Source organism: Schistocerca cancellata, chromosome 3, assembly GCF_023864275.1.
Source record: "Schistocerca cancellata isolate TAMUIC-IGC-003103 chromosome 3, iqSchCanc2.1, whole genome shotgun sequence".
NCBI lineage: Eukaryota > Metazoa > Arthropoda > Insecta > Orthoptera > Acrididae > Schistocerca > Schistocerca cancellata.
The window spans coordinates 181074173-181099670 of record NC_064628.1 but is presented as its reverse complement, the minus strand read 5'-3'; the positions used below and the strand labels follow the sequence as shown (position 1 = coordinate 181099670).

The 25498-nt window shown below is 42.1% G+C and overlaps 1 protein-coding gene across 1 annotated transcript in view; it reads left to right on the top strand.

The window, feature by feature from the left end:
* LOC126176187 (glycine receptor subunit alpha-3-like) overlaps window positions 1–25498 on the top strand; it is a 701283-nt gene that overhangs the window by 477896 nt on the left and 197889 nt on the right. Inside the window, exon 5 of the mRNA XM_049923329.1 lies at window positions 8675–8898. Coding sequence (XP_049779286.1) covers window positions 8675–8898 — 224 coding nt within the window. The remainder of the gene's footprint in view (window positions 1–8674; window positions 8899–25498) is intronic.

Below are 25498 nucleotides of genomic sequence, written 5' to 3'. Positions count from 1 at the left end.
CTGCGATACCTTTAAAAAAAGGGGACAATTATTTATATGGACTTGGGCCATCCTTATTTTGTGGCATCACATCTTATCATATAAGCCACAAGGAACATGGCCCCAGAGGCTCTACGTTTCTCCTATATAAATACTATTATGATTGGTTGCAGCATTTTGCAATCTACTCAAGGCATTGGAACCAGTACTTGCCATATCATCGGACAGCCCCATCTGCAATCGCATCTCGGCAGCTTACTCGAGGCCGTCGTCGTCATTATCTTTCGCATTTTAGCATTAATTCTACCAGTCAACAGCTCTGCTTCCGCATTAGATACAGAATAGAACTAGAAAGTTGTGAGCTGCTGGACGTCACACCATTTACATGTATCGTAAAACTCTACAGGAAAAATCTGTTGGTCATCTAGAAGGATCATGTTTAGAGCTGCTCAACAGTAAACGAAGACACCGGAGACAAATCCACCACTCGCGCAATAGTCGTTGACATCTGGTCATAATCCATTAAACAAGAGAGATTTTCTTTTCGTAATAACGACAGTGGTCCTGTGAAGTTGATATTCACCTGATCCTAAAGGGATTCAGACATGGGCCTTTCCTAAAACGCTGTTTTCTGGCCGCCTGACAAGGGGACCTTGTTTATCAGACCCAAATAGTTCCAACTATTTTACAGTTAGGGCAATCACAGTTTAGATTATACACTGTTACTGTAAAGAAACGCCAAAAATTCTCCAAAATAATCTTAAAAAGGCTTGATTCTTCTTTTTTGAAAATGAATGAAAATTCTTTAAGGCCTCGTTAGCCGCACAGTTTCCCTTATGAGTCAACACAGGAACCTGTAGACAGCTAAGGTGGCCTTCAAGAGTATTCAATCATGTAAAAGATCGTTTTGAAGATTATTATCGAATGTTTGGAAATTTCTTTACGCTAACGAAACAATTTGTCTTATGACAGTATCGAGAACTAACTACCAATTATAGAAGTGCGACATCCAGAGTAACTGATGAAGCAAATGGAAAATTTGAGAAAAGTACTTACTTTCAATCCAGTATGTAACAAGTAATAGTTACATAATGTTGGATTTCTGTAATCATGGATGTCCACCACCATCTTAAGTGGGAAACCGTAACGCAGAGTCCTCTTAAATTGGTCTGACTTACGTTTAAGATTGTCACCAGAAATATGTTCAATGTGTGCAATATCTTTTGAACCTTATGCAACCAGTGTGGCATTTACATGTGGAAGCCGTGATCGACCTGGGTCACAGGGGCGTTGTGACTTCTGCAATGGGATACTAGATGATGGGTATGTAGTACGAAGCTGAATCAGTTATGGTAGTAACTCGCAAGGTTTCAATTTTCAGTCAAATTTTCAATGTACGAAGTGTGTGTTGTGTGACTAAAATGCGTGCAAGGGCATTTTGTAATTAATATTCGAGAGTACATGAGATGAATGCCGGCCAGTCCTATGAAGTGGTATCGATCGCCCAACGAGCTTTCGATGACAAGGTAAGAGATATCAAATTAGCACCAAACATCGTAAAATATTCTTGATACGAAAGTACTTTCTCATCACCGGTAATGGTCGGACCTTATCTTTAGTTAGCTATCAAGATTTTCTCTTTTCTATTACAGTCAATATTTCGAGATTTTAGTCATGTGAGGCAGGAGCGCAGCGTATACACAAGTAGCATAGGATAATGTGATAATGTTTTAGAGTTGCAACCATTTTGGATGACTAACACGTCAGATACATGTTCTGAGAAATGTGATCACTCGATGTCAATGTTTTCCACTAGTGGTTAATCCAGTCCGTCAGAGCTTCTGCCACTAACAACGTTTTATTTGAAGGCGAAGATGCTATCCACTCGGTGACGATTTACCCTTAAGACTGCATGTAGAGTACAGTACCGGTCGCCGTCCGTCTCGTGCAGTCATGCCATACTGAGCATGATGTTGAGGTGTCCAAACTTTATCAGACAGAAGAGCAGCTGGTAAAATGGGAAATTGTTGACAACCAATGTCACTTCTTTGTTTCTCAGCTCGGGCTTAAGTTGACGTCTCTTCCGGCAGCAGAACTAGTTAATTACCTGTAAGTATATGGGTTATCGTAACAATCAATTATACTTCTTCCACAGTGAAAGAGGTCAACTTAGGACAATTGTCAGTGTGCTGCGCATGCCGTCGTCATAGTATTCCGATGCTAATACATGCGGTATGGCGGTATGGTGAACATAGTTCCCTAGACTTTGTGAAACGATACAAACTACAGCCCAACTGTGCCTGTTCCTTTTTTTGGAAAGACAGTTAATCAATTCATTAAATAGTCAATGACTCTGTAGGAATCCATATAATGTTCATGAAAAATCAACTAGGCATTTCTAGGTGTGGAAAAATGGTTACAGCTTATTGATCATACATTTTTCTTCATGCTCTGGAAAACAAAATACGAAAAGTACCTCTCAAACTGGCAATAAAAATCAGTACAAGGATGGGTTGCGGGGGCATTTCCAACGTGCGGGAGTTTTCTTCGACGCCTTTACGTGTGAGATACATGTCGTGAGCCATCGGTACCACGAAAATCGGCATTATGTGTCTTATGACTTCGTTCTTCTGATATTGACCTTTCATTACGACAAGATGTCTACAGAATACAAAACGCTTTTATAAAAATATTCTCTCCTACTTTACGGTTTAGCCATATAGTGAACGACAAATGAGATTATCAAGTCTTATCAATCAGTACTGCACTTCCTTTGATGAAGATGGGATAGGTTCTGTCATTTGAATCTACATTTTCATCATGCGTTCTGTGTCTCAGACTTATCGCTAACTTTTATATTTTCTTACGAGCTTTTTGCAGAATCAAGGATACATGTTTCCTCCCTATATATATCATTTCTTTAATATGCATCACGTACCACGAATCAGAGACTAGTCTGTAGAATCCCTAGGGCTCGTATCCGTTTGGATGTTCTATAGTAGTATAGCTAATCCCGCAATAATCTTTGATGAGGACATACCTGTGCCTGTTGTAACTGCACAACTAAAATGTATTTATTTGGATGAAGTAGGAGAAACAAGAATCAGTAGTAATGTAATCCGTTAGGATATGCCCAAAGAGTAGACAGTTTCTTAGAAATAGGTCCAAACAAATAATCGATTAGTAAATACGCTACACTTCATTATGACACAATTCTTATATCGAGAACCTACTACTAAACAGGTCACGTTTGCACCGCCCACCTAACGATCCCGATGATCGGAACATCATTCCGTAGGTAAATAAGGGCCTGATTGTGAATGATTGAAGCTGATGACACATACATGTTACAGTTCCATTGTGTGTCTAATAATTCATGTGTCAGACTGCTGTCTTGGCAGTAAAACAATGATTTAAGTAACTATGGTATGATTAGTATGATTAGAATATGATCGGTCAACATTGGCTGCTCAACTAGAAGCCGTACCTGATCAGAAACCTTGACAGCAAATATCACGAACGTTGTAATAATACCTGGAGATCCTCTTAAAGTCACTGTAATACATATCATGATGACAGAAAACACACATGGAAAGATTTTTAAAAATTGTGGTCTGACATGTACCAAAGTTTTGAGCTGCGCTTCTTTGCATAGGCGGCATGATTCACATGTAGCCCCAACTGAATATTTGGCAAAGTACCGAAGAGCCATTACGAGAAAAGCTAAACCGTTGGAAGCCGCTTATAGCTAGGAACTCACAATAAAGACAAACGTGTGCATAACAAGCATCCTCCGAGCTGCTGGCGATGTAGGCAGAACTTTCTGCTAAAGTGAATGCTGATACATTTCGTGGTCTGGTAGGACATGACGTGACCTTTACTTGTAATTGGAAAGGATATGACTGATTGATAGCAGCTTTATAAACTCAAAAAATCACAGATACGCGTCGACACATTTTTATGTTGTTGATTAAAAGTTCAAGATAAATATTTACGTGGTATCAGAGTTAGTAAAGTCGTTATTCATGTGCTGCGACTATCGTTGATTTCTGGTTACGAAGAAAACAAGAGCACCCATGATAATATACTTCATATTCCTCGATACAATTCATCAGGCGTAGCTGATGCAGAATGAAAAAAAATCCTTGGAACCATCTCATTTCTACGAGGGTAGATGATACGAGCGTAACATTTTATATATGGTGTTTTATTGATTACCAATTAAAACTGTGCAGGTAAAAGCCTAATAACGCCCTACTGACAGCACTCTTCGTGAAATCCAACTATGAATGGGAGACCAAATAATCCGCATAGCACCGTTACCAAGGGTAAACGACATACATTATGTTACCGTCTTACCAACATGGCAGATGTATTGGTGTGAAATTATGAGGACTACGTAGTTTTAAAATGTAAGGTACGAAAAATCTTAGGTATCCTTGTCAGTTTTTGGAGAGGACTTCTTTGTATATCAGATACAGAGGATACTAGTAGTTATATAGATTATTTGGCAAGTTAAATCATCATAAGATGTAGAACTTTCTCCCCCCCTCCCCCTCCGTTTTATTCTTCTCATACTGTGCCCTTCGCGGAATTCGTAGTGCCCTTTCAATAGGTGATTTATATAAGATGTTGGCATATTACTTGGTATATTACTACGTTAGAGTACTTTAGAGTGGGATGTTAAAGTTAAGCACACTAATTGTAGTAATGCAGCTGAGAACAGTACCTGCTACTGACATTCGCGGCATTTGCTGGGTGATTCCGTTATTCTGGAAGGCATAATGCACGTCTCGCAGCAGTCTGCGCTCCAAAACGAGGTTATTCAGACTTTTGATAGGTGGTCACATTAATGTGACTGGACAGTGCTCATGCTGTTAATAACAAATTTAGGCCACTTTCATGACAGTCAGTTTACGACAATGAGACAAGCTAAACGTTGATTGGTGCACGTTTAATTTAATACTTTACCAAGTTTTTTAATCTGGTGACGATAAGTGTATGGCACCAACCTGTAACCTTCGTACTGCACGTCGGCAGAGGAAGCAACGATAAGCACTGAACCAAAGGATCCCACGGAAGAAGTACAGCTGTCACATATAGCAAAGTATCCTACAACAGTAGCTATAGTGAAACGAATCTTTCATTCTCCCTTCACGTTCAACAAAACGTCAACCCTTGTGTGCTCTTACTTGAGATGCCCACTGACAATAAATTCTTTGAACCGACAAATCAAATCATTCCTTGATGTCACTACAACTACGTTACTTTCTCTCTCTCTCTCTCTCTCTCTCTCTGTCACACACACACACACACACACACACACACACACACACACTGTTCCTTGCACCCGGCCATGGTAGCCGAGCGGTTCTAGGTGCTTCAGTACGGAACCACGCGACTCCTACGGTTGCAGGTTCGAATCTTACCTCTGGCATGGATGTGTGTGATGTCCTTAGGTTAGTTAGGTTTAAGTAGTTCTAAAGTTATAGGGGACTGATGACCTCAGATGTTAAGTCCCATAGTGCTCAGAGCCATTTAAACCATTTTTTGTTCCTTGCATACCTGTAAAATCATTGAAGTGTAACACCTAATTTCACCCATGTTCAGTGTATGCCCAATATATATAGTCACAGCAACAATATGCAACGCGTACAAGTTTATTGGCAAGACATTATCCATCACGAGTAGAAGAGAAATATACAATTCCGTCTTCTTGATATCTTGCATTGCGAAGTAGATTATTGTGAAGAAAAGAACTATATCAGATGTCATGTTTCATTTCAGAGAACTTGTTTATATATCACTTTGTATACGAAAAATTAAGTGTATACATCGCAGCCATATAACAATCATCTAACATTGTACATCAGTAAAAGCGTTATTCTAATAATCATCTTTACGAATAAGTAGAAACTTTATCAGAAGGACATCTTAGATTTTTTACTTGAAACAGAAGTAGCAGTGGTACACCAAATAATAAAACCAAACCAATTTTGGAGGTGAACATTAAATATGCATCGGTTCTATTCTCTATTCGACCACTACTGTTTTTTTAATGAAACATATCGGTTTATTTAATTAGGCGACTGGCTTTTCAACGAATATACCAAGATAGCTGCATGTATAAGGACAAATAGAAACAAAACTGTGCATCAAAATCTGCAGCGTACACCTGTAGCGCTACTTTTGGGGGTTCAACAGAAACTCACAGAAAACTAAAAATTTAGAAGGATCTGTACTGTCTTACTAATATACACGCACAGTTCCCATTCATATAGCGTAACACCTGTTACTGAATGCAGCTGAATATACGGTGACTGACAAAAGAAGTGTAGTACCCGGGAGTGGAAGGTGGGAGAGGAGGGGGAGGAAGCAAACTGCACGCCTTTAGAGAGTATGTAGTGCTATTTCATTGATTACAAAATCGATTCAAATATATAAAGAACTTGGCAGTATGAGACTACTTATCAAACGTTGCATCACCTTTGCTCAGAGTGCATGCACTGAAGGGAGTAATAAAGCCATATAATCCTCTCCTGAGGCAAGTTCACCCATAACCGTTGGAACTGGTGCTTCATGTCGTCTATATCTCCGACCAATAAAGTGAATTTGACAGAATGGTAGAGAGAGTCTATTACTTGTTTTCGGATGACGGACGCTTTTGTGAAGGGAGTAAGATGTTCTGTATGAAATACAGCATTCCTCTCTTGTGATGGTCACACTTGGTCGACAGGAACCTTGACGATGAGTACGGCTACTCCCAGATTCCAATGCAGTCCTCCATCGGGCCACCATCACATCCGAAAGCGCCACAAGTCTGGATAGTGTACGATTTCGGCAGTCGACAAAATGGAGAGCCACAATGAGGTCCTTTTCAATCTCAGTCAAGTGATGATAACCCCGTCGCACAAAAGTACACAGCATCTTCATGACCCTCAAAGTGATCACCTAGCATCCGACGTTCTCCGAACCGTTATACACTATGTGTTCAAAAGTATCTGGACACCCACAAAAACATACTTTTTTCATATTAGGTGCATTGTGCTTCCACCTACTGCCACGTACTCCATATCAGCAACCTCAGTAGTCATTAGACATCCTGACCGAGCAGAATGGTGCCCTCCGCAGAGCTGACTTACAACGTGGTAGGGTGACTGGGTATCAGTTGTGTCATACGTCTGTACGCGAGATTTCCACGTTCCTAAACATCCCTAGGTCCACTGTTTCCAATGTGATAGTGAAGTGAAAACGTGAAGGGACACATGCAGCACAAAAGCGTACAGGTCGAGTTCGTCTGTTGACTGACAGAGACCGCCGACCGTTGAAGAATGTCGTAATTTGTAATAGGCAGACATCTATCCAGACCATCACACACGAATTCCAAACTGCATCAGGATCCACTGCAAGTACTATGACAGTTACACGAGAGGTGAGAAAACTTGGATTTCATGGTCCAGCGGCTGCTCATAAGCCACACATTACGCCGGTAAATGAAGAACGACACCTCGCTTGGTGTAAGGAGCGTAGATATTGGCTGATTGGACAGTGGGAAAACATGCGGAGTGATGAATCACGGTACACAATGTGGCGATCCGCTGGCTGGGTATGGGTATGGCGAATGTCCAGTGAACGTCATCTGCCAGCGTGTGTAGTGGCAACAGTAAAATTCGGAGGCGGAGGTGTTATGGTGTGGTAGTGTTTTTCACCCCTTGTTGTTTTGCATGATCTATCACAGAACAGGCATACAATGATGTTTTAAGCACATTCTTGCTTCCCACTGTTGAAGAGCAATTCCGGGATGGCAATTCCAGCTCTCAACACGATCGAGCACCTGTTCATAATGCACGGTCTGTGGCGGAGTGGTTACACGACAATAACATCCCTGTAATGGACTGAGCTGCACAGAGGCATGACCTGAATGCTATAGAGCACCTTTGGGATGTTTCGGAACGCCGACTTCGTGCCAGGCCTCACCGACCGACATCGATACCTCTCTTCAGTGCAGCACTTCGTGAAGGATGGGCTGCCATTCCCCAAGAAACCTTCCAGCACCTGATTGAACGTTTGCCTGCGAGAGTGGTAGTTGTCATCAAGGCTAAGGGTGGACCAACACCCTACTGAATTCCAGCATTACCGATGGAGGGCGCCACGAACTTTTAAGTCGTTTCCAGCCAGGTGTCCGGATACTTTTAATCGCATAGTTTGTATCCAGCCTGGTCTGTAACAGGGCTAAGAACGAATAACGCTAATGCACTATGGTCTGATTCTATCACAAAGGTCTGGTAGTTTAATCATTTACATACAGCCAGTTACTGTGTGTGCGTGTAAGAAGTTACATTGACATCCGACCATGTCTTTTGAGTACTTCTTTTTTTTTCATATAGATAAGGCATTTTGGATTAGGGGCACGAGAATCTAAGTTCTTCATTAACATACATTACAAACAGTGAAATGCTTATCTCTTTAAGAGGACCAACATTTCGTGTGAAATTAATTTGATAACCAGCCAACAAATCACTGTATCATAGTAAATCATTTTTTTCGCAGATAATAATCATCAACCGTATTTGTTGACTACCATAAATTGTACCTTAGTATGAATGTCCATAATTTCATATGTTGTTATCACTTCCAAATTAGTGGTCGCTGTCTGCTGCCTTTGTTCAAATTTTCTTTTGTGGTATTCCCGTAGGACTACGAGGTAGACCTGTACCTGCGGCAGAAGTGGCAAGACTCGCGACTGCGGCACTCCAACATCACGGAGCCTCTCGATCTTAATGACCCCAACCTGGTGAAGGCGATCTGGAAGCCAGAGGTGTACTTCCCAAATGCCAAACATGCAGAATTCCAGTTCGTGACGGTACCCAACGTACTGGTACGCATCCATCCAGACGGCGAAATCCTTTACATGCTAAGGTGAGTAGGAGAAACCATCGATGGAATGTCTCAAAATAATTTATTAGTTTTTAAAGTATCAGTGTCAACTACATCCGTTTTTCAGCGATTTACAGCGCTTCGCTAGTAATCTATGGATAGGAACAGATCAATATGGTCTGTGAAACACAACGTGGTGTGCAATATTGTTGCTGTTGTGGGACTGTTCGATAGTGAATTCTGACGGTATCCAGCGTTACTGTAGTCGATGTTTCGCAGCAGCAATATTGGTATATAATACGTTGATACCATTATCTCCCGTTACAATGATCTTCGTCAGAGGATTTTAGCGCTCCTCAGTTGGAGTGGAACTCAAAAGATGACAATATAAATGGTCTTCCTGAAAATCACGTGTTTCTGTTAGTCTATAAGTTTGATCAAACGTGTACAATTTCTTTAATTCTAATGTTGTTCACCATAAATTTGAATCAGTAGTATCTGCTTCGTAACACAGAAAATAAGAGGTGCTAGGTCCTAATTAATGCTGGTGCATAGGTAAAAAGCATACTAAAGTTTACCGTTTCCCAGTGGACTTGAGAAAGGATAGCCTACTGAAACTAAACAGAAGAGTACGAAAAATAAGAACACTTTTCGCAGTGGAAGGAATGCTTTACGGTTTAGTTTCATCATACAATCAAATTCAAACGTTAGTATTTTTCGAAGATAGGAACAATCTTTTTTATCTTATGTAGATGCTACCTGGAGGTCCAAATTCAAACGTTAGTATTTTTCGAAGATAGGAACAACCTTTTTTATCTTATGTAGATCCTACCTGGAGGTATATCACCCACGTTTATAGTTCAGTTTTCGAATGGATTGTAAGTATTTTTGCCCTCCACAGTTAAAATTACCATTTATCTTTATTTCAGTCAATAAAACATCACGAAGGCCCGATAACAAAACAAATAGCTAGAATGATATGTTTTGTAATCTGAAAGTCGCAGATTTTCACAGAGGCAGGTCCCTGGGAAATAGATGAGCTGTTGTTTCCACGGTCGTGGATTACTTCTACTCCCATTTACGATACAATTTCAATAATTTGCCTTGTATTTTCCAAATACAAAAATTATACCACAGCCAGCGTAACCCTCTTCGAGCTGGCATGGAGGCGTTGTTTCCACATCACACTCCTCGCAAGTGGTCAGCCACTAGAATTGTCATAACTGTACTGCGACTGGTTTCTCTTACTTAAGTACTGTGTCTGAATCCCAAGGGCCAGTTCAGTTTCCTAGCGCCTTTCGGCATCTGTTTCTCTGATTCAGCTGGTACTGCCACATATATACATTACTTTGATTTTCATTGCATCTTGGATAACTGTAGAGCTCTCCGACATCGCCCCTTATTCACATACTGACTTCATCCTCTTCTTCTCGTAAACTGTGCCTGTTAATCAAGTCATATTGCACGAAGACGTTCCGACAGAGTTATAAACTAGGCAGTTTACACATGATTAAATTTGTAAATAAGCAAACGTATAAGAAAACTCATTCATTCCGTAATCACAACAACATTATTTCGTGTTATTCGTAGCACTTAGCGGAATACCGGTAATGGTAAGTAAATTCTATACAGGTTCGCAATTACTGAGTCAGATGTGATCATGGCTGTAAACTTTTGGACGTTCTCAGAATGGCAAGCACGAGATCTCAGAACAAATGTTGCTTTGGGGGCGAGTATGAGTTATAAGATGGGCTGCAAGTTTCAAGTCATACATCATATCCCACCACCGAAGCGTGTCGCCTGGGTTCAGAGGGCAACCTTGGCTGCTTTCGGCTACTGGCTGAATTTATAGAGACCGTTAACGTCGTTCGTGGTCTGAAAGCACAGCTAACGATTTGTAGCACAGCCACCAGCATCAAAGCGTCGAGTGAGACGCTTTAGTTAGAAACTGCCGTATAAGCATAAAACAGAAGTTTCGTCCATTCGGTGATGATCGCGGATGATTTTTTGATATAGATTTTGATTTGACAACTTTAGAGCCTCCTTGTTATATCTCAAATGTACTACATTCCGGAAGCAGCTTCTCAGATAGCAGAGTAGGTAAGGCGTGCAGAAGAGATCGTTTAGTACTCCTTTTTTTTATGGAGCACTATAAACAACACTGCAAGTTACAAACAGAAAAATTTTAATTGATACCACGAGAATATAACTCCTGGGGTATTCAGAATAATATCCCAGAATTAACTCATCCATTAATGGTAATAACGCACGAGAAATACTTCGAACTGATCGGTAACTGTGACCAAAAGTCAACAGCAACCAAAACACAAATATTCTGAATGGCACCTCTCTATTTCGTAGCGTCTGTCCAGGGTCCACTGATTTCATAATTTCATGATTTTAGTTTATATTGAATTTGGCTCTGCGTTATCGTGTTTAAACGGTCTGCGTATCATACTTTATGAAATACAGATTGGGAAACAGACCAGCACTTGCCGAAACGAGTGTCGAAAAAATGTAAAACCATACTCAGGCTGGGCGCTGTATCTCAATATTGAACATCCCGTAGTACCATTCAGCACGGTAAAAGATATGGGAAAAGGCCTACATTTGTATGCAGTATACAACGGAAACGCAGTAATACGCTTCAACGTCATATTTATTGCACCAAAAAGTTCTACGTATGTCTGTAATGGCAGTAAATCTTTTATTGTGAGTAATGTTTCATTTAATTTGTCCTGTGTGAAATGCTGTTGTGAAACAGCTCGACTAATCCACAATTACTTTCCACAGGAAAGGTTTCTTTTTCCTTCATTGTCAGTGTATGTTTCTTTTTCTTCTTTCTTTTTCGGTGAATCATATGGGTAGATCTCGATTAGGTTCAGCACAGTTGTCTGCTCAACTTTTATCCGGTTTGAGTGCAACGAATGTAATGTCGCTGGGGAACTCTTTTTCACAGAACTTTTATCAAAACCACTTTAAGTTCCTAGACGATCGACAGGTAAATATAAAGCCTTGTCAGCATGCCATTATGGACTATCAGTGATAATTGACACCAACTTTTCTCAATTAAATGGCTTGAATTCTTGAACACTACGAACCACCCGATAAGTAATTAAAAATGTTGTGTGTTAAGTTACGATTAAAATATTTTATAAAGTAGTTCTGATATTACCCGCCACTTCGGTGGAATATGGTACAGGATTCGGAGCCTTATCTCCATGCCTGCAATGATTTTCAGCATAGGAACAGTATCTCGTTTTAGTACGTTCCTTAGAAGGAAACGTAGCTGCTCGTTTTTCAGAATCCTCACTTACCCACCTCCCGGAAAAACACGTACAGAATAGTTCTTCACATTACATAGATTAATTTTACCAATTATAATTGCATCTCAAAACAATGTTTTCTAGAAGTGAAGGTAAATAATTTGCTTACGATTTATACACTACTCTTTGCTAGTTTCATTAGAAATTCAATATTTCCCAGAAATAAAACAAGCAAAACAACGATTAAACTACGGTTCATTCACGAGGCTGAAACTACTACTACTACCAGATATGTTGGCCACCATCAGACACATTTGCAGAAAGATCCGACCTCTCGCTGTCTGTCAAATGTCGTCACACCACATGCTGACGAGTGACCTAATCATCCATGGGAAGGCAGAACACACGGAATAACACTTGTGAAAGTCACACCACGGTAAATTACGTCTACTGAGGTAGACTCGCAAGTTGTTAGCGTATTATATTACTTTAGAAAGGGACATTTTGTAAATGACTCGTAGTATAGTGCACCTTAGTTACTCAACCATCGACACGATGGTTGATTGGATCACTATCATCTCTCCTTTGGGAAAAACAATAGCACGTAAATTGTCCTTGCCACTCTCCGACCAATTAAACAGAAAAATAAATCAGTAATAGGTAACTGTGGAAAGTGCTAAACAAACTACTCAGAACCGACATATTCAAACGGCGAAAAGCTGCTATAACAACGTATTTTTTAATTTATCACTAGTTACAAAGTCGACGCGGTATCCCTTGTTACATTCGTACCATGTGAATTGACTGAATCTGTTCAAAAATAAGAGAAAATAATTGATATACTTCTATTATGGTTTGAGAATGTCATTCCTCATCCAATGACAGGTAATCAATAGCTTAAATAATAATCAGCTCTGAATATTAACGTAGAAAAAAACAAAATAATTCAGTCTAAAATCATTGATACCGAGTATGCTCTATGACAGTTTTTAAACTTTCTTGCATATTAACATCGTATGACGATAACGACCATCAAATGCCCTAAAAAGTTTATAGAGGAACAGAATAATCTGTATGCTGACTCATTAACTGATTAAAACTGATTTCGTTCTTTCCTCTTCGTTTTCATTGTACTATATCATTACTTTATTTATTAAACAATCTCATTTTTATGAATCGTTTCAAATTTCTCCCCATTTTATTCATGAGTAATTGAGAAAAACGGCCGAAGCGCACCACGGTTGTGTTGTGAAGATTTCTTGAAAATAATGTGAAATTAATGATCTAGTTCAGCAATTTCACAGCTAATGAATTTAAGTTTTACTTATTTGGCTGTTCTATTTATCATTTTTTACGTTAGGTGTTCTTAATCTCTCTCGGAAACGTTAGAGGTCCAAAATGTAGATTGTAATTTGACGATAAGTGAGTTACGTATTTCAGTTTTGAATGAAATTTTGAGGGTTCTGACAGCAAAGTTTTTTGGGGACACGACTTCGGATCTGAGATCACTAATGTGGTTAATACGACTAAAATTGTTACAAATTGTAGATTAAAAGGTTAAAGTGTTTCATAAAACTTCCGTTGTTAAACACACATAAACACGTAAACGAACGTGCTATCAAAGATGGTTATGCCTCATGAGGTCATCATAGACGTAGAAGGACGGGGAAGGAAATGCCGCTTGCCCTTTCAAGAGAACCATATGAGCACTTGGCTTTAACGATTTGCGGAGATCACGGGAAAGCTAAATGTGGATGACCGGACACGGATTGGCGCCGCCGTTCTCCCTTATGCGACTCTAGTGTCTATCTGCTGCGCCACCTCGCTCCGTGTTGTCCTGGTAAGATGAAAAAAAGAAAAGACACAGCTTCATAAAAAGATTTTACAAGAACGCGACTGTTACATGTGGCTCGCTGAACGTTAGCGTAAAAATGATACTTCAGCAAATGACACTACGAGGGTTATTAGGAAAGTAGGGAACGATCGGTCGCGAAATGGAAACCACAGTGAGAATCCGATGGAGTTTTCATAGGTGTGTTGGGCAGTGCCTCTTGATGCCCGTCGATTGCATTATGTCGTTCTCTTTAGTTATGAGCACACACGGAGCACATAAAGATACCTAGAACAGTAGTGTCTCCCTCCAAGTACGAAGGCCTGATGAAAAATTTCGCCTAAAGCTATGCAGCCAACTTTACATAACGGTCGTGCGTTTTCTTCAAGACAACTCTCAACCGCATACTTCAGGGCAATGAAGATGCTCCTGCATCGTTTTCAGTTGGAAATGTTTGACTAACCACAGTACAGCCAGTAATTGTCTCCCTCTGAGTTTCATCTCTGCTCATACGAACTGTTGGCTATGAAGACAACATTTTGACACAGACAGCGAGCTGTAGGCCAGCGTAGAGAATTGGTGGAAAGCACACTTCTATAACGAGGGTATTGGGAAGTTGGTACAACACTACGACAAACGTCTAAGTCGGATAAGTGACTATGGAGATAAGTAGCTGGAAGTTGTAGCAAAATGTTGCAAATAAAATAGTTTTCATTTTCAATGTGGTTTCTATTTCGCGACCTATCGTTCCTTACTTTCCGACTAGCCCTCGTATATGGTTCCAGAAACATTTTCAAGTCTCAAACAACTATCATGTTTTTTTTTTTTTGTTTTGTTTTCTTGAGTCGTCAGTCTTCTGACTGGTTTCATGCGGCCCGCCATGAATCCGTCTCTTGTGCCCAACTCGTCTTCTCAGAGTGGCGCTTGCAACCTACGTCCTCTTCTATTTGCGGCATGTACTATATATTCCAATCACTGTCTTCCTCTGCAGCTCCCTTTAGTACCATGGAAGTCATGCGCTCATGTCTTAACAGACGCACAATCATCCTCTCCCTTCTCCTTGTCAGTGTTTTCCATATATTCCTTCCCTCTACGATTCTGCGTAGAACCTCCTCATTCCTTACCTTATCAGTCCACCTAAGTTTCAGTATTCGCCTGTAGCACCACGTCTCAAATGCATCGCTCCTCTTTTGTACCGGTTTCCCCACAGTCCATGTCTCACTACCTTACAATGCTGTGCTCCAAACGTTTATCTTCAGAAATTTCTACTTCAAATTCAAGGCTATGTTTAATACTTTGCCAGGGGTGCCCTTTTTGCAAGTTCTATTCTGCTTTTGATGTCCTCCTTGGTCTGTCCGCTATTCGTTATTTTGTTGCCCAGGAAGCGGATTTCCGTAACTTCACCAACTTCGTGACAATCAATTCTGGTGATAAGTTACTCGCTGCTCTCATTTCTGCTACTCCTCATTACTATCGTATTTCTTGGATTTACTCTCAGTCCCAATTCTGTACTCGTTAGACAGTTCACTCCATTCAGTATATCATATAATTCTTCTTCACTTTCACTCAGGATGGTAAGGGCATCAGAGAATCGTATCATTGATACCTTTCACCTTGGATTTTAATTCCACTCTTCAATCCTTCTTTTATATCCATCATTGCTTCTTCGATGTACAGACTGAACTGTAAGGGGAACGTCTAAAACCCTGTATTACACAACTTAATCCAAACACTTTTTTCTTGGTCGACAGCTCTTATTATCCCTCCTGGCTCTTGTACAAGTTGTATATTACACGTCTCTCCCTACAGCTTACCGCTATGTTTCTTAGAATTTCGAACATCTTGCACAATTTTACATTGTCGAACGCTTTTTCCAGATCGACAAATATTACGGACGTCTTTTAATTTTCTTTAGCCTTGCTTCGATTATCAATCGCTTAGTCAGAACTTCATCTCTGGTACTTATACGTTTCCTTAAGCCATACCGACCGTCATCTAACACATTCTGAGTTTTTTTTTTGCATACTTCCCTATACTATTCTTGTAAGCAACTTGCATGTATGTGCTGTTACGCTGAATGTGCAATAATTCTCGCACTTGTCAATCCTAGCAGTCTTCACAAATATGTGGATAATATTTTTTCGAAAGTCAGATGGTACGCCACCGGATTCGTACATTCTGCACACCAACGTGAATAGTCGTTTTGGTACCACTTCCTCAGTGATTTTAGAAGTTCTGATGGAATGTTACCTGCCTCTCCAGCCTTATTCGATCTTAAGGTCTCCAAAGTTCTTTTAAATTCTGATTCTAGTACTAGATCCGTTATCCCTTCTAAATCGAATCCTGTTTCTTCTTCTACCTCATCGGACAAATGTTCCTATATCGTAGGGGCCTTGACTGTACTTTCTCCACTTGTCCGCTCTCTCCTCTGCATTGAGCAGTGGAATTCCCGTTGCATTCTTAAGGTTGCCACCCTTGGTTTTTATATCAGCGAAGGCTGTTTTGAATTCCCTGAATGCAGCTTCTGTCCATCCGACAATCGTTGCTTTCTCTGTTTCTTTACATTTTTCATGCAGCCATTTCGTGTTAGCTCCCCTGGACATCCTATCTATTACATTGCTGAGCGACTTGTATTTCTGTATTCCTGAATTTCCTTGTAAACATTTCTACTTCCTTCTTTCATCGATTAACCGAGGTATTTCTTCTGTTGCCCATGGTTTATTTGCAGCTATCTTCCTTGCAATTCTGTGATTGCCCTTTTTACAGATGTCCATTCCTCTTCCACACAACTACCTATTGTGCTACTCCTCCTTGCTGTGACCATAGTTTTAGAGAGCTTCAAGCGTAACTCATCATTCTTTAGTACTTCCGCATCCAACTTCTTTGCATATACGTGCTTCCTGACTAATCTCTTGAACTTCCGCGTACTATTCATCACTACTATATTGTGATCTGAGTCTGTATCTGCTCCTGGGTATGCCTTAGAGTCCAGTATCAGATTTTGGAATCTCTGTCTGACCATGACGTAATCGAACTGAAATCTTTCTGTATCACCCTGCCTTTTCCAAGTATAACAGAGTATTCGCTATTACTAGCTGAAATTTATTACAGAACTCAATTAGTTTTTCTCCTCTCTCATGCCTTGTCCTGTAACCTTTCCTTCTGCTTCTTCCCCTACAACTTCATTCCAGTTCCCATGACAATTAGATTTTTATCTCCCTATTACCCTTTCAGTATCTTCATATACTTTCTCTGTCTCTTCATCTCCAGCTTGCGTTTTCGGCATTTACACCTGAACTGTCGTAGTCGATGTTGGTTTGCTGTCGAATCTGATAAGAACAAACTTATCACTGGACTGCTCACAGCAACGCACTCGCTGCCCTGCCTTCCAGTTCACAATGATTCCTACTCCCGCTGTACCATTTTCTGCTGCTACTGATACTACTCTGACCAAAAATCTTTGTTCTCTTTCCATTTCGCTTCACCGACCCCTAGGATATGTAGCTGGATCCTTTGCATTTCCATTTATGAGGTTTTTTGTTTCCCTACCAAGCTCAAGCTTCTGGCATTCCTCGCCCCGACTCGTAGAATGTTATTCTGTCATTGGTTATTTATGCTTTTCACCATGGTCACTTCCACCCTGGCACTCCGCTGCAGGAGTCCGTCTATACATATATTGTAGAAGAAGGATACGCCCCCTACTCTGAACCGCACAGAATGACCAACCTAATAGTTTAGGTTTAAGACTAGACAATTCACAGAATTTTACAATGTGTAACACACTTGGTTCGTCAGCGGGTAAAGTAGAGAACAGGTCCCCACTGAAATTTATTGCTGCTCTCTCGTTTGAATGTAAAATACGTTTTGTAAAATGTGATGTACCATTATTAGCTATCTAAAAGAAGTTGCTCTGATAACGCCATCATGACGGATACCTTTTCTTGGATAAAATGATAAGTCGTTACCGACTCTGTATTCAAAATACCAAAAATGGAAGACTACTCGAAAACCGAAAACCAGAAGTTGTTCGGGACTATTTATTCTCCAAGTAGTACCGTACGCCTTCTGAAGGTTGTAAAAGATAACAATTAAGTGGCGTATGCGAACGAATGCCTGTTGCATAGCTTCCTCCATCAGAGACAGGTTATCGCTGAAGGCAATTGAGGGCTGGCAGTATCGTGAGATCCACATAAGACAGTGAGTGATCATCCGCCCCACGAAGCTGGTGAGGGTAATACTACCGATACGATCGTTCCCAGGTTTGTGGAAAGAGATTAGAAAACTTCTTTCCGCGAATCGGTGGGCTGTTTAGTTTCCAAAATGAAATTAGAAAGACCGAGGAGGATTTACTTAAATTTACACTGATACGTCACAAAAAGTTGTAGCAAATGCTGTCGTGACATCGTTTCGTATCACGACCCACAGAGAGAGAGCGGAAGCAAACTCCCATAATTAGAAATGGCTCTTTTAAACGATGGTTGTAGCACGGAGGTCAACAACAGCTGCTTAATGGTCGATCGACATTGACAGAAAGTAGGGTCCCGTATGGCGGTTATTTGAGTTGCTACAAAGCAGAGCTTTGGCTGGCCGAAGTGGCCGTGCGGTTAAAGGCGCTGTAGTCTGGAACCGCAAGACCGCTACGGTCGCAGGTTCGAATCCTGCCCCGGGCATGGATGTTTGTGATGTCCTTAGGTTAGTTAGGTTTAACTAGTTCTAAGTTCTAGGGGACTAATGACCTCAGCAGTTGAGTCCCATAGTGCTCAGAGCCATTTGAACCATTTTTTAGAGCTGTCTTGTGGGCAAATGTAGAATTTTGCCATAGTTCTTTCCAGTCTGAACCAAGTCATGGAAAGCCTTGCCTATGCACCGTGTCGCAATGAAGACGAGAAGTGGTATGATTCTCGTCGTCAGTTGTTATGATGACAGGTGGCCAGTGGTAAATAGAAACACACATCGAATGTTTGGCAGTGAAGTCGGTAAGGAGCTGGCTGCATATTCTGTATCTGCAACGACTGAAATAATTAGTAGTCGCTGGTAAAAAATAATGTATATTGTACTTAACTTGTGTTACAGGCTTCTTCATATGCTGCATACATATAATTACGAACAGATATATAGAGAGGCATTACTTATGTCATACTTGACTAAGCGCCTTGTTAGGGGTTGCTTCGTATCAGCTGAAGGCTATGCTACAATCCTAGTTGACGTCCCGAGGAACAGTGGACGAGAGCTCGCTAGATACCTGTCACAAGCCGCGGAGGGGCGCTAGCGGCGCTAGTCGCGACTCGCGGCCCAGCGATATCTATTACGGACCGTGGTCGATATCAGCAACGACTAACAAGTGTGGTATCGAACGCAAATCTGCGAACGGCCGGTGAATATGGCTTACGACCGCGGGTGGAGGACCCCATGATGACGCAGTTCAGGAGGTGGGAAGCCTGACTTCAGGCGAGGAATGCTCACCCGTACCCTGCCATTCGGACCGAGGGGAGACAGGAAACGCCTGGAAACCTGCTCCAAGGTGCACGTCAACATGAGGTGTGTGTGCTTCAACAACAATGGGAGGAGCCGAGGGGTCGACCACGATCGGGTCGGGGCACCCGACCGGCAGCAATGACTGGAAACCATGAAGTGTTGACTGTTCTATGGCGGTGGACAGCGTTGTGACCGGAACGTCACTGTGCCCTATCACAGTTGAAGGCACCTTGTCCATATGGTCCATATGGTCATTCGGTCGCCGCAGCGATGCTGGCACTGCGGGCGACTCCGGCGCGAGACATGGCGTTCGCGTGGCAAAGGCGAAGTTACAGTCGCTGACACCCAGGAGCGAGGGGAGCAAGGAAGAGGTCACCGCGGGGACAGCCCCGTCGGCGCCGACACTGGAAACATAGGGCAAGCGGCAGAGACCCACGAGTAAAGAGGCGCATCTGATTCTGATGCCTGCGAATCTCACCAGATGGACTTGATATGACAAACATAGCGCGGCCAAGATGGCGAAGAATACGCCCTTTCAACCACCGGCGATTGCAGCGTAAATGACGAAAATAGACAATATCATCTGGCAAGAGTTTGTGAGTTTGCCGTGGCAAAGAAACGCGGTGCGGAGGGTGCAACAAATTCATCAGAGTCCCCTGAGGACGACCATGCAACAGTTGAGTCGGCGAAGCACTGTCGCGGGGCTGAGATAGGTACGAAGATAAAAACAACAAAAGAGCGTCCTCGCGAGAATGAGAGTCGCGCAATTTAGACATTTGCGACTTAAACGTCCGAACGAATCTTTCAGCTGCTCCTTTCGTTTGAGGATAGAACGGTGCTGAAGTTAAATGCTGAATACCATTACGTTCACTAAAGGTTTCGATCTTTGGAGACACAAATTGAGGCCCAATGTCGGTGACAATGACTGGTGGCAATCCTTCTATGCAAAATATAGAAGACGAGGCTTTCATGATATCAGACGATGTCGTTGATGACATGCGAACAGCAAATGGAAAACCGCTAAAAGAATGAAAAAGAATTAACCATTGTGCGTCCCAAAAAGGGCCAGCGAAATCTAAATGCAAGCGATTCCATGGAAAAGTTGCCTTAGGCCAAGAGGAAAATTTCTGCGGTGGTGCGGATTGGTTTTCGGCACACACAGAACAAGAAGAACAAATCTTGGTTATGTCAGCATCAATTCCAAACTAGGTACAGTGACGGCGAGCTAACTGTTTTGTCGGTACTATACCCCAGTGATCTTGTGAAGAAGTCGAAGCACAACTGACTGCAACGAACGTGGAACAATAACACGAGACTGATCGTTCTCAGTGCGGAGCTAGAGTACACCACGTTGTACAGAAGTCGTTGTCGGTGCAAAAAAAAAAAAAAAAAAAAAAAAAAAAGACGAACCAACGGACCTTCAATCAGATTATAGACAAAGGCCATTGCGTAGTGACATAACGCAAAACAACACTTAATACTGGGTCGTTAACTGTTGCTGTGGCTATACGACGAAAGTCAACAGGAAAACTTTCTACATCATCATCATTTTGCACATCGCTGAAAATGAAAGCCTGATCGGAAGAGTCGAACAGCGTGTCTTTAGCTATTGGCAATCGGGATAACGCGTCTGCGTTAACGCGCTGGGCAGCAGGTCGATACAAGATGTCGTAAAGGTACTGCGACAAAAGTAGTGACCAACTAGCAAATTTGTGAACCATACGCTGAGGCACGGGCTTTGACGGGTGAAACAAAGACGTCAAAGGCTTTTGGTCGGTGATAACTGTAAACTTGCCATCACATAAGGAGTCGTGGAATTTTGTTACTCCAAAAATCAAGGTGAGAGCTTCCTCCTTGATCTGCGAGTAGTCACGCTGCGCAGAGGAGGTTAGCTTCAATGCAGATGCGATCGGGTGATCTCGCAAACCAAATTTGTGAGCAAGAACAGCTCCGATACCGAAATCAGAAGCGTCAACCATGAGGACAAGAGGTTTCGCAGGATCGAAGGGCGTAAGACATGTGCTAGATAACAATGCAGATTTAAGCTGCTGAAAGTCACGTTGGCATTCAGGCGACCAAATGAACGGAACGTTCTTTCGACACAGTCGATGAAATGGTTCAGCAAGAGATGATGCGTTAGGCAAAAACTTGCGATAATAATTGAGCTTGCCTAGAACTGATTGCAATTCTTTAACCGTCTTGTGTGCTGCTAACTCTGATATTGCTCTTAAATGATCCGGACTTGAATGGATGCCTTTTGAGTTTATTACATGTCCCAAGTAGAATAACTTGTCCCTATTTAGTCTAAGTCCATTTTCGCGGAGCACTTCGAACAACTGTCTCAAATTTTGCAAATGTTCTTGCTGCGTAGAACCAGAACCTACGATGTCATCTAGGTAATTACACACTGAAGGAATCGACGCACAAAGAGTCTGTAAGTAATGATGAAATAGTGCTGGTGCAAAGGCACATCTGAATGGAAGCCTTTTAAATTTGTAGAGACCTAAATGCATATTAACGACGACAATCTTCTGGGATTCTTCATCCACAGGAATCTGAAGATAGGCATCTTGCAAATGTAACTTAGAAAAATAGCTGCCTGAACACAATTTGTCAAACAGGTCTTCTGGACGTGGCAAAGGAAATGTTGTAACAACAAGTTGAGGATTGACAGTGGCTTTAAAATCCACGCACAGTCGCAATTTGCCTGATGGTTTCGTTAATATAACCAACGGTGATGCCCATAGTGATGTTGTCACCGGTTCAATGATTCCTTGATCCTCAAGTTCATGCAATGTTTTAGCAACTTGGCCTCGAAGCGTGGAAATATTTAAGCTGTGCATTGTCCTTCAATTTAATATGCGCCTGAAAATTGTTCGCGCAAGCTAAACATAGCGAAAAACCGTCAGTAAACTCTTGACATCGTTCAGAAACACTGTTTATGGGAACACTTCTAGTCACGGCTAGTACGTCATCGCGCACAGTTAAGGAGAATACATCAAATAAGTTAAGACCAAAAATATTTACAGATGATGGTGAACACAGTACATGAGAAGAAACCACCTGAGTATGTCCACGGTTTGTCTTTGGCAAACTACACAGTCCTAATACCGGGATACTTTGACCACTGTAGGTAGCTAATGTAACATTTGCGTTATGCAATGGAGGTGAACCTAGGAATTCTTATGTTTTACGATTCATTAGTGAAACAGACGCTCCAGTGTCCAACTGAAAAGGAATCGTATGATTCTGAATGTGCAAATCGACAAAAAGTTTATTCTGCCGTCGGCGAAGAATGTCATTCTGAGAAGCAATGTTCACTGACAAATGTTGAGGGGCAGATCGGGCGTGGCGGGAGTTCTTTCGTCGACGTGCACTGGCATCGCAAGCAAAATTGTCACAATCGGGCAAAGTCAGAGGTACTGGAGACGAATTTACAACATTTATTTGCACTGCAGCCGCGCGGGAATAGCCGAGCGGTCTTAGGCGCTGCAGTTATGGACTGTGCCGCTGATCCCAGCGGAGGTTCGAGTCCTCCCTCGGGCATGGGCGTGTGTGTTTGTCCTTAGGATAACTTAGGTTAAGTAGTGTGTAAGCTTAGGGACTGATGACCTTAGCAGTTAAGTCCCATAAGATTTCACACACATTTGAACATTTTTTTGTCTGCACTGCAAGTGGCTCGTTGTGATAGAAAGTCTTATTGCGGTAACCGTTCTGGCGTAAGCTGCTTTGTCCGGAAACGTGATACTGTTTTCCAGAGTTCTGTCATTACATATCCCGCTTTGTTGCAAAAATGACACAAGGCCTTGCGCGATGGGCAATTCTGGCGCGAGTGCTTGGAATTGCGGTGTGGGCATGATCGCAACGCGGGGAGCAGCGGCTGGCGCTTAACATGTGTCCGTTTCCTGGATGTGAATTGAGCCAGCGTGCGCCGAGCCGGCGCTATGGACATCAAAATTTCCTGAGAGTATCAATGGGCTCTCAAATGGTTCAAATGGCTCTGAGCACTATGGGGCTTAACATTTCGGGTCATCAGTCCCCGAGAACTTTGAACTACTTAAACCTAAGTAACCTAAGGACATCACACACATCCATGCCCGAGGCAGGTTTCGAACCTGCGACCATAGCAGTCGCGCGGTTCAGGACTGAAGCGCCTAGAACCGCTCGGCCACCACGGCCGGCACAGAGGCATGTATATGTGATGTGATGCGATTCGAAAGAATTTGCAGCTAAGTCCAAAGTGTCCTGTCTGTCCAAATTTTCCAACATTTGTTCTAAAGTGGGTTTGGATAAGTTAAGAATTTGCCATCTAATGCATGTGTCTGACACGTTTTGCGCAATAGCGTTGCGTACCATGTTGTCAGAATATGATATTCCACAAGAACATGAAAATTCACAGTCGCAAGTGAGGCCTTGCAGAATTGCTCCCAATTCAAGGAAGTCTGGTGAGGTGCAAGTTGCCGGCTGGAGTGGCCGATAGGTTCTATGCGCTACAGTCTAGAGCTGCGCGACCGCTACGGTCGCATGTTCGAATCCTGCCTCTGACATGGATGTGTGTGATGTCCTTAGGTTAGTTAGGTTTAAGTAGTTCTAAGTTCTAGGGGACTGATGACCTCAGATGTTAAGTCCCATAGTGCTCAGAGCCATTTTTTTTAGGTGCACGTTTTGTGGGGAAAATACGTAACTTTTTGCCACAATGTTTATATTCTCCTTGCAGTAATCGGTCAATGCTTTAACAAGGTCGTCGTAAGTGTGCTGTTCTGGCGAACTTGTCGGGAAATGTTTGAGCAGAATGCGGTACGAGGCCACGCCAACACAGGATAAAAGCGCATGCAGCCTCGTGTTACCTCGAACAATGTATGCAGCCAGATGGTGTGAAAACTGCGTCTGGCACTCCTGCCAGACTTCAATGCGAAACGGCGGTGCTGTGGCCCGCTGTACGGTCGGCTCCTGTGCAGCCGGTACGTGTGGCATAGCTTGTTGTTGTTCCTGGACGAGCTGTCCCAAGGCGTGCAGTAGTACGGTGGACTGCTGATTTTGCAGTTGTAACAGTTTTTCCAGTACATTTTGTTCCTCCAGATTTGCAACCATAAATAAATCAAAGAATCACAGTCGAGAGTAGGAAAAAATTTCGTGCAGACGACATTCATACATAATAATAATTATAATGGCGTGTGACGAGGGCTTCCCGTTGGGTAGACCGCTCGCCTGGTGCAAGTCTTGCAATTTGACGTCACTTCACAAATCAGAGAGGACGGGTGTCGCAGCCGGGTACATAGTCTAGAAATACTGCAAACCCAAATGAAATAAACGTCTTCTCCGATGTATCGGTATCGATGAATCAGCGCTGCCGTCACTGCTCAGCTTTCCTAAAAAAACTGGATCCCACCCTGTCGCCATTTGTTATGATTCTCGTCGTCAGTTGTTACGATGACAGGTGGACAATGCTAAATAGAAACATGTATTGAAGGACTGGCAGTGAAGTAGGTAAGTAGCTGGCTGCGTAGTCAGTATGTGCAACGATCGAAATAATTAGTAGTCGTTGGCAAATAATATATATATATATATATATATATATATATATATATATATATATATATACTGAACTTGTGTTACAGGCTTATTCATATGCTGCATACATATAATTACAAACAGATGCCCTACTTGACTAAGCGCCTTGTTAGAGGTTGCTTCCTATCAGCTGAGGGCTATGCTATATTCGTAGTTGACATCCCGAGCAAGAGAGGACGAGAGCTCGCTGGATACTTGTCACAAGCCGCGGAGCGGCGCAAGTGGCGACTCGCAGGTACAGCGGTGTCTACACTCCTGGAAATTGAAATAAGAACACCGTGAATTCATTGTCCCAGGAAGGGGAAACTTTATTGACACATTCCTGGGGTCAGATACATCACATGATCACACTGACAGAACCACAGGCACATAGACACAGGCAACAGAGCATGCACAATGTCGGCACTAGTACAGTGTTCAAAAAATGGCTCTGAGCAATATGGGACTCAACTGCTGAGGTCATTAGTCCCCTAGAACTTAGAACTAGTTAAACCTAACT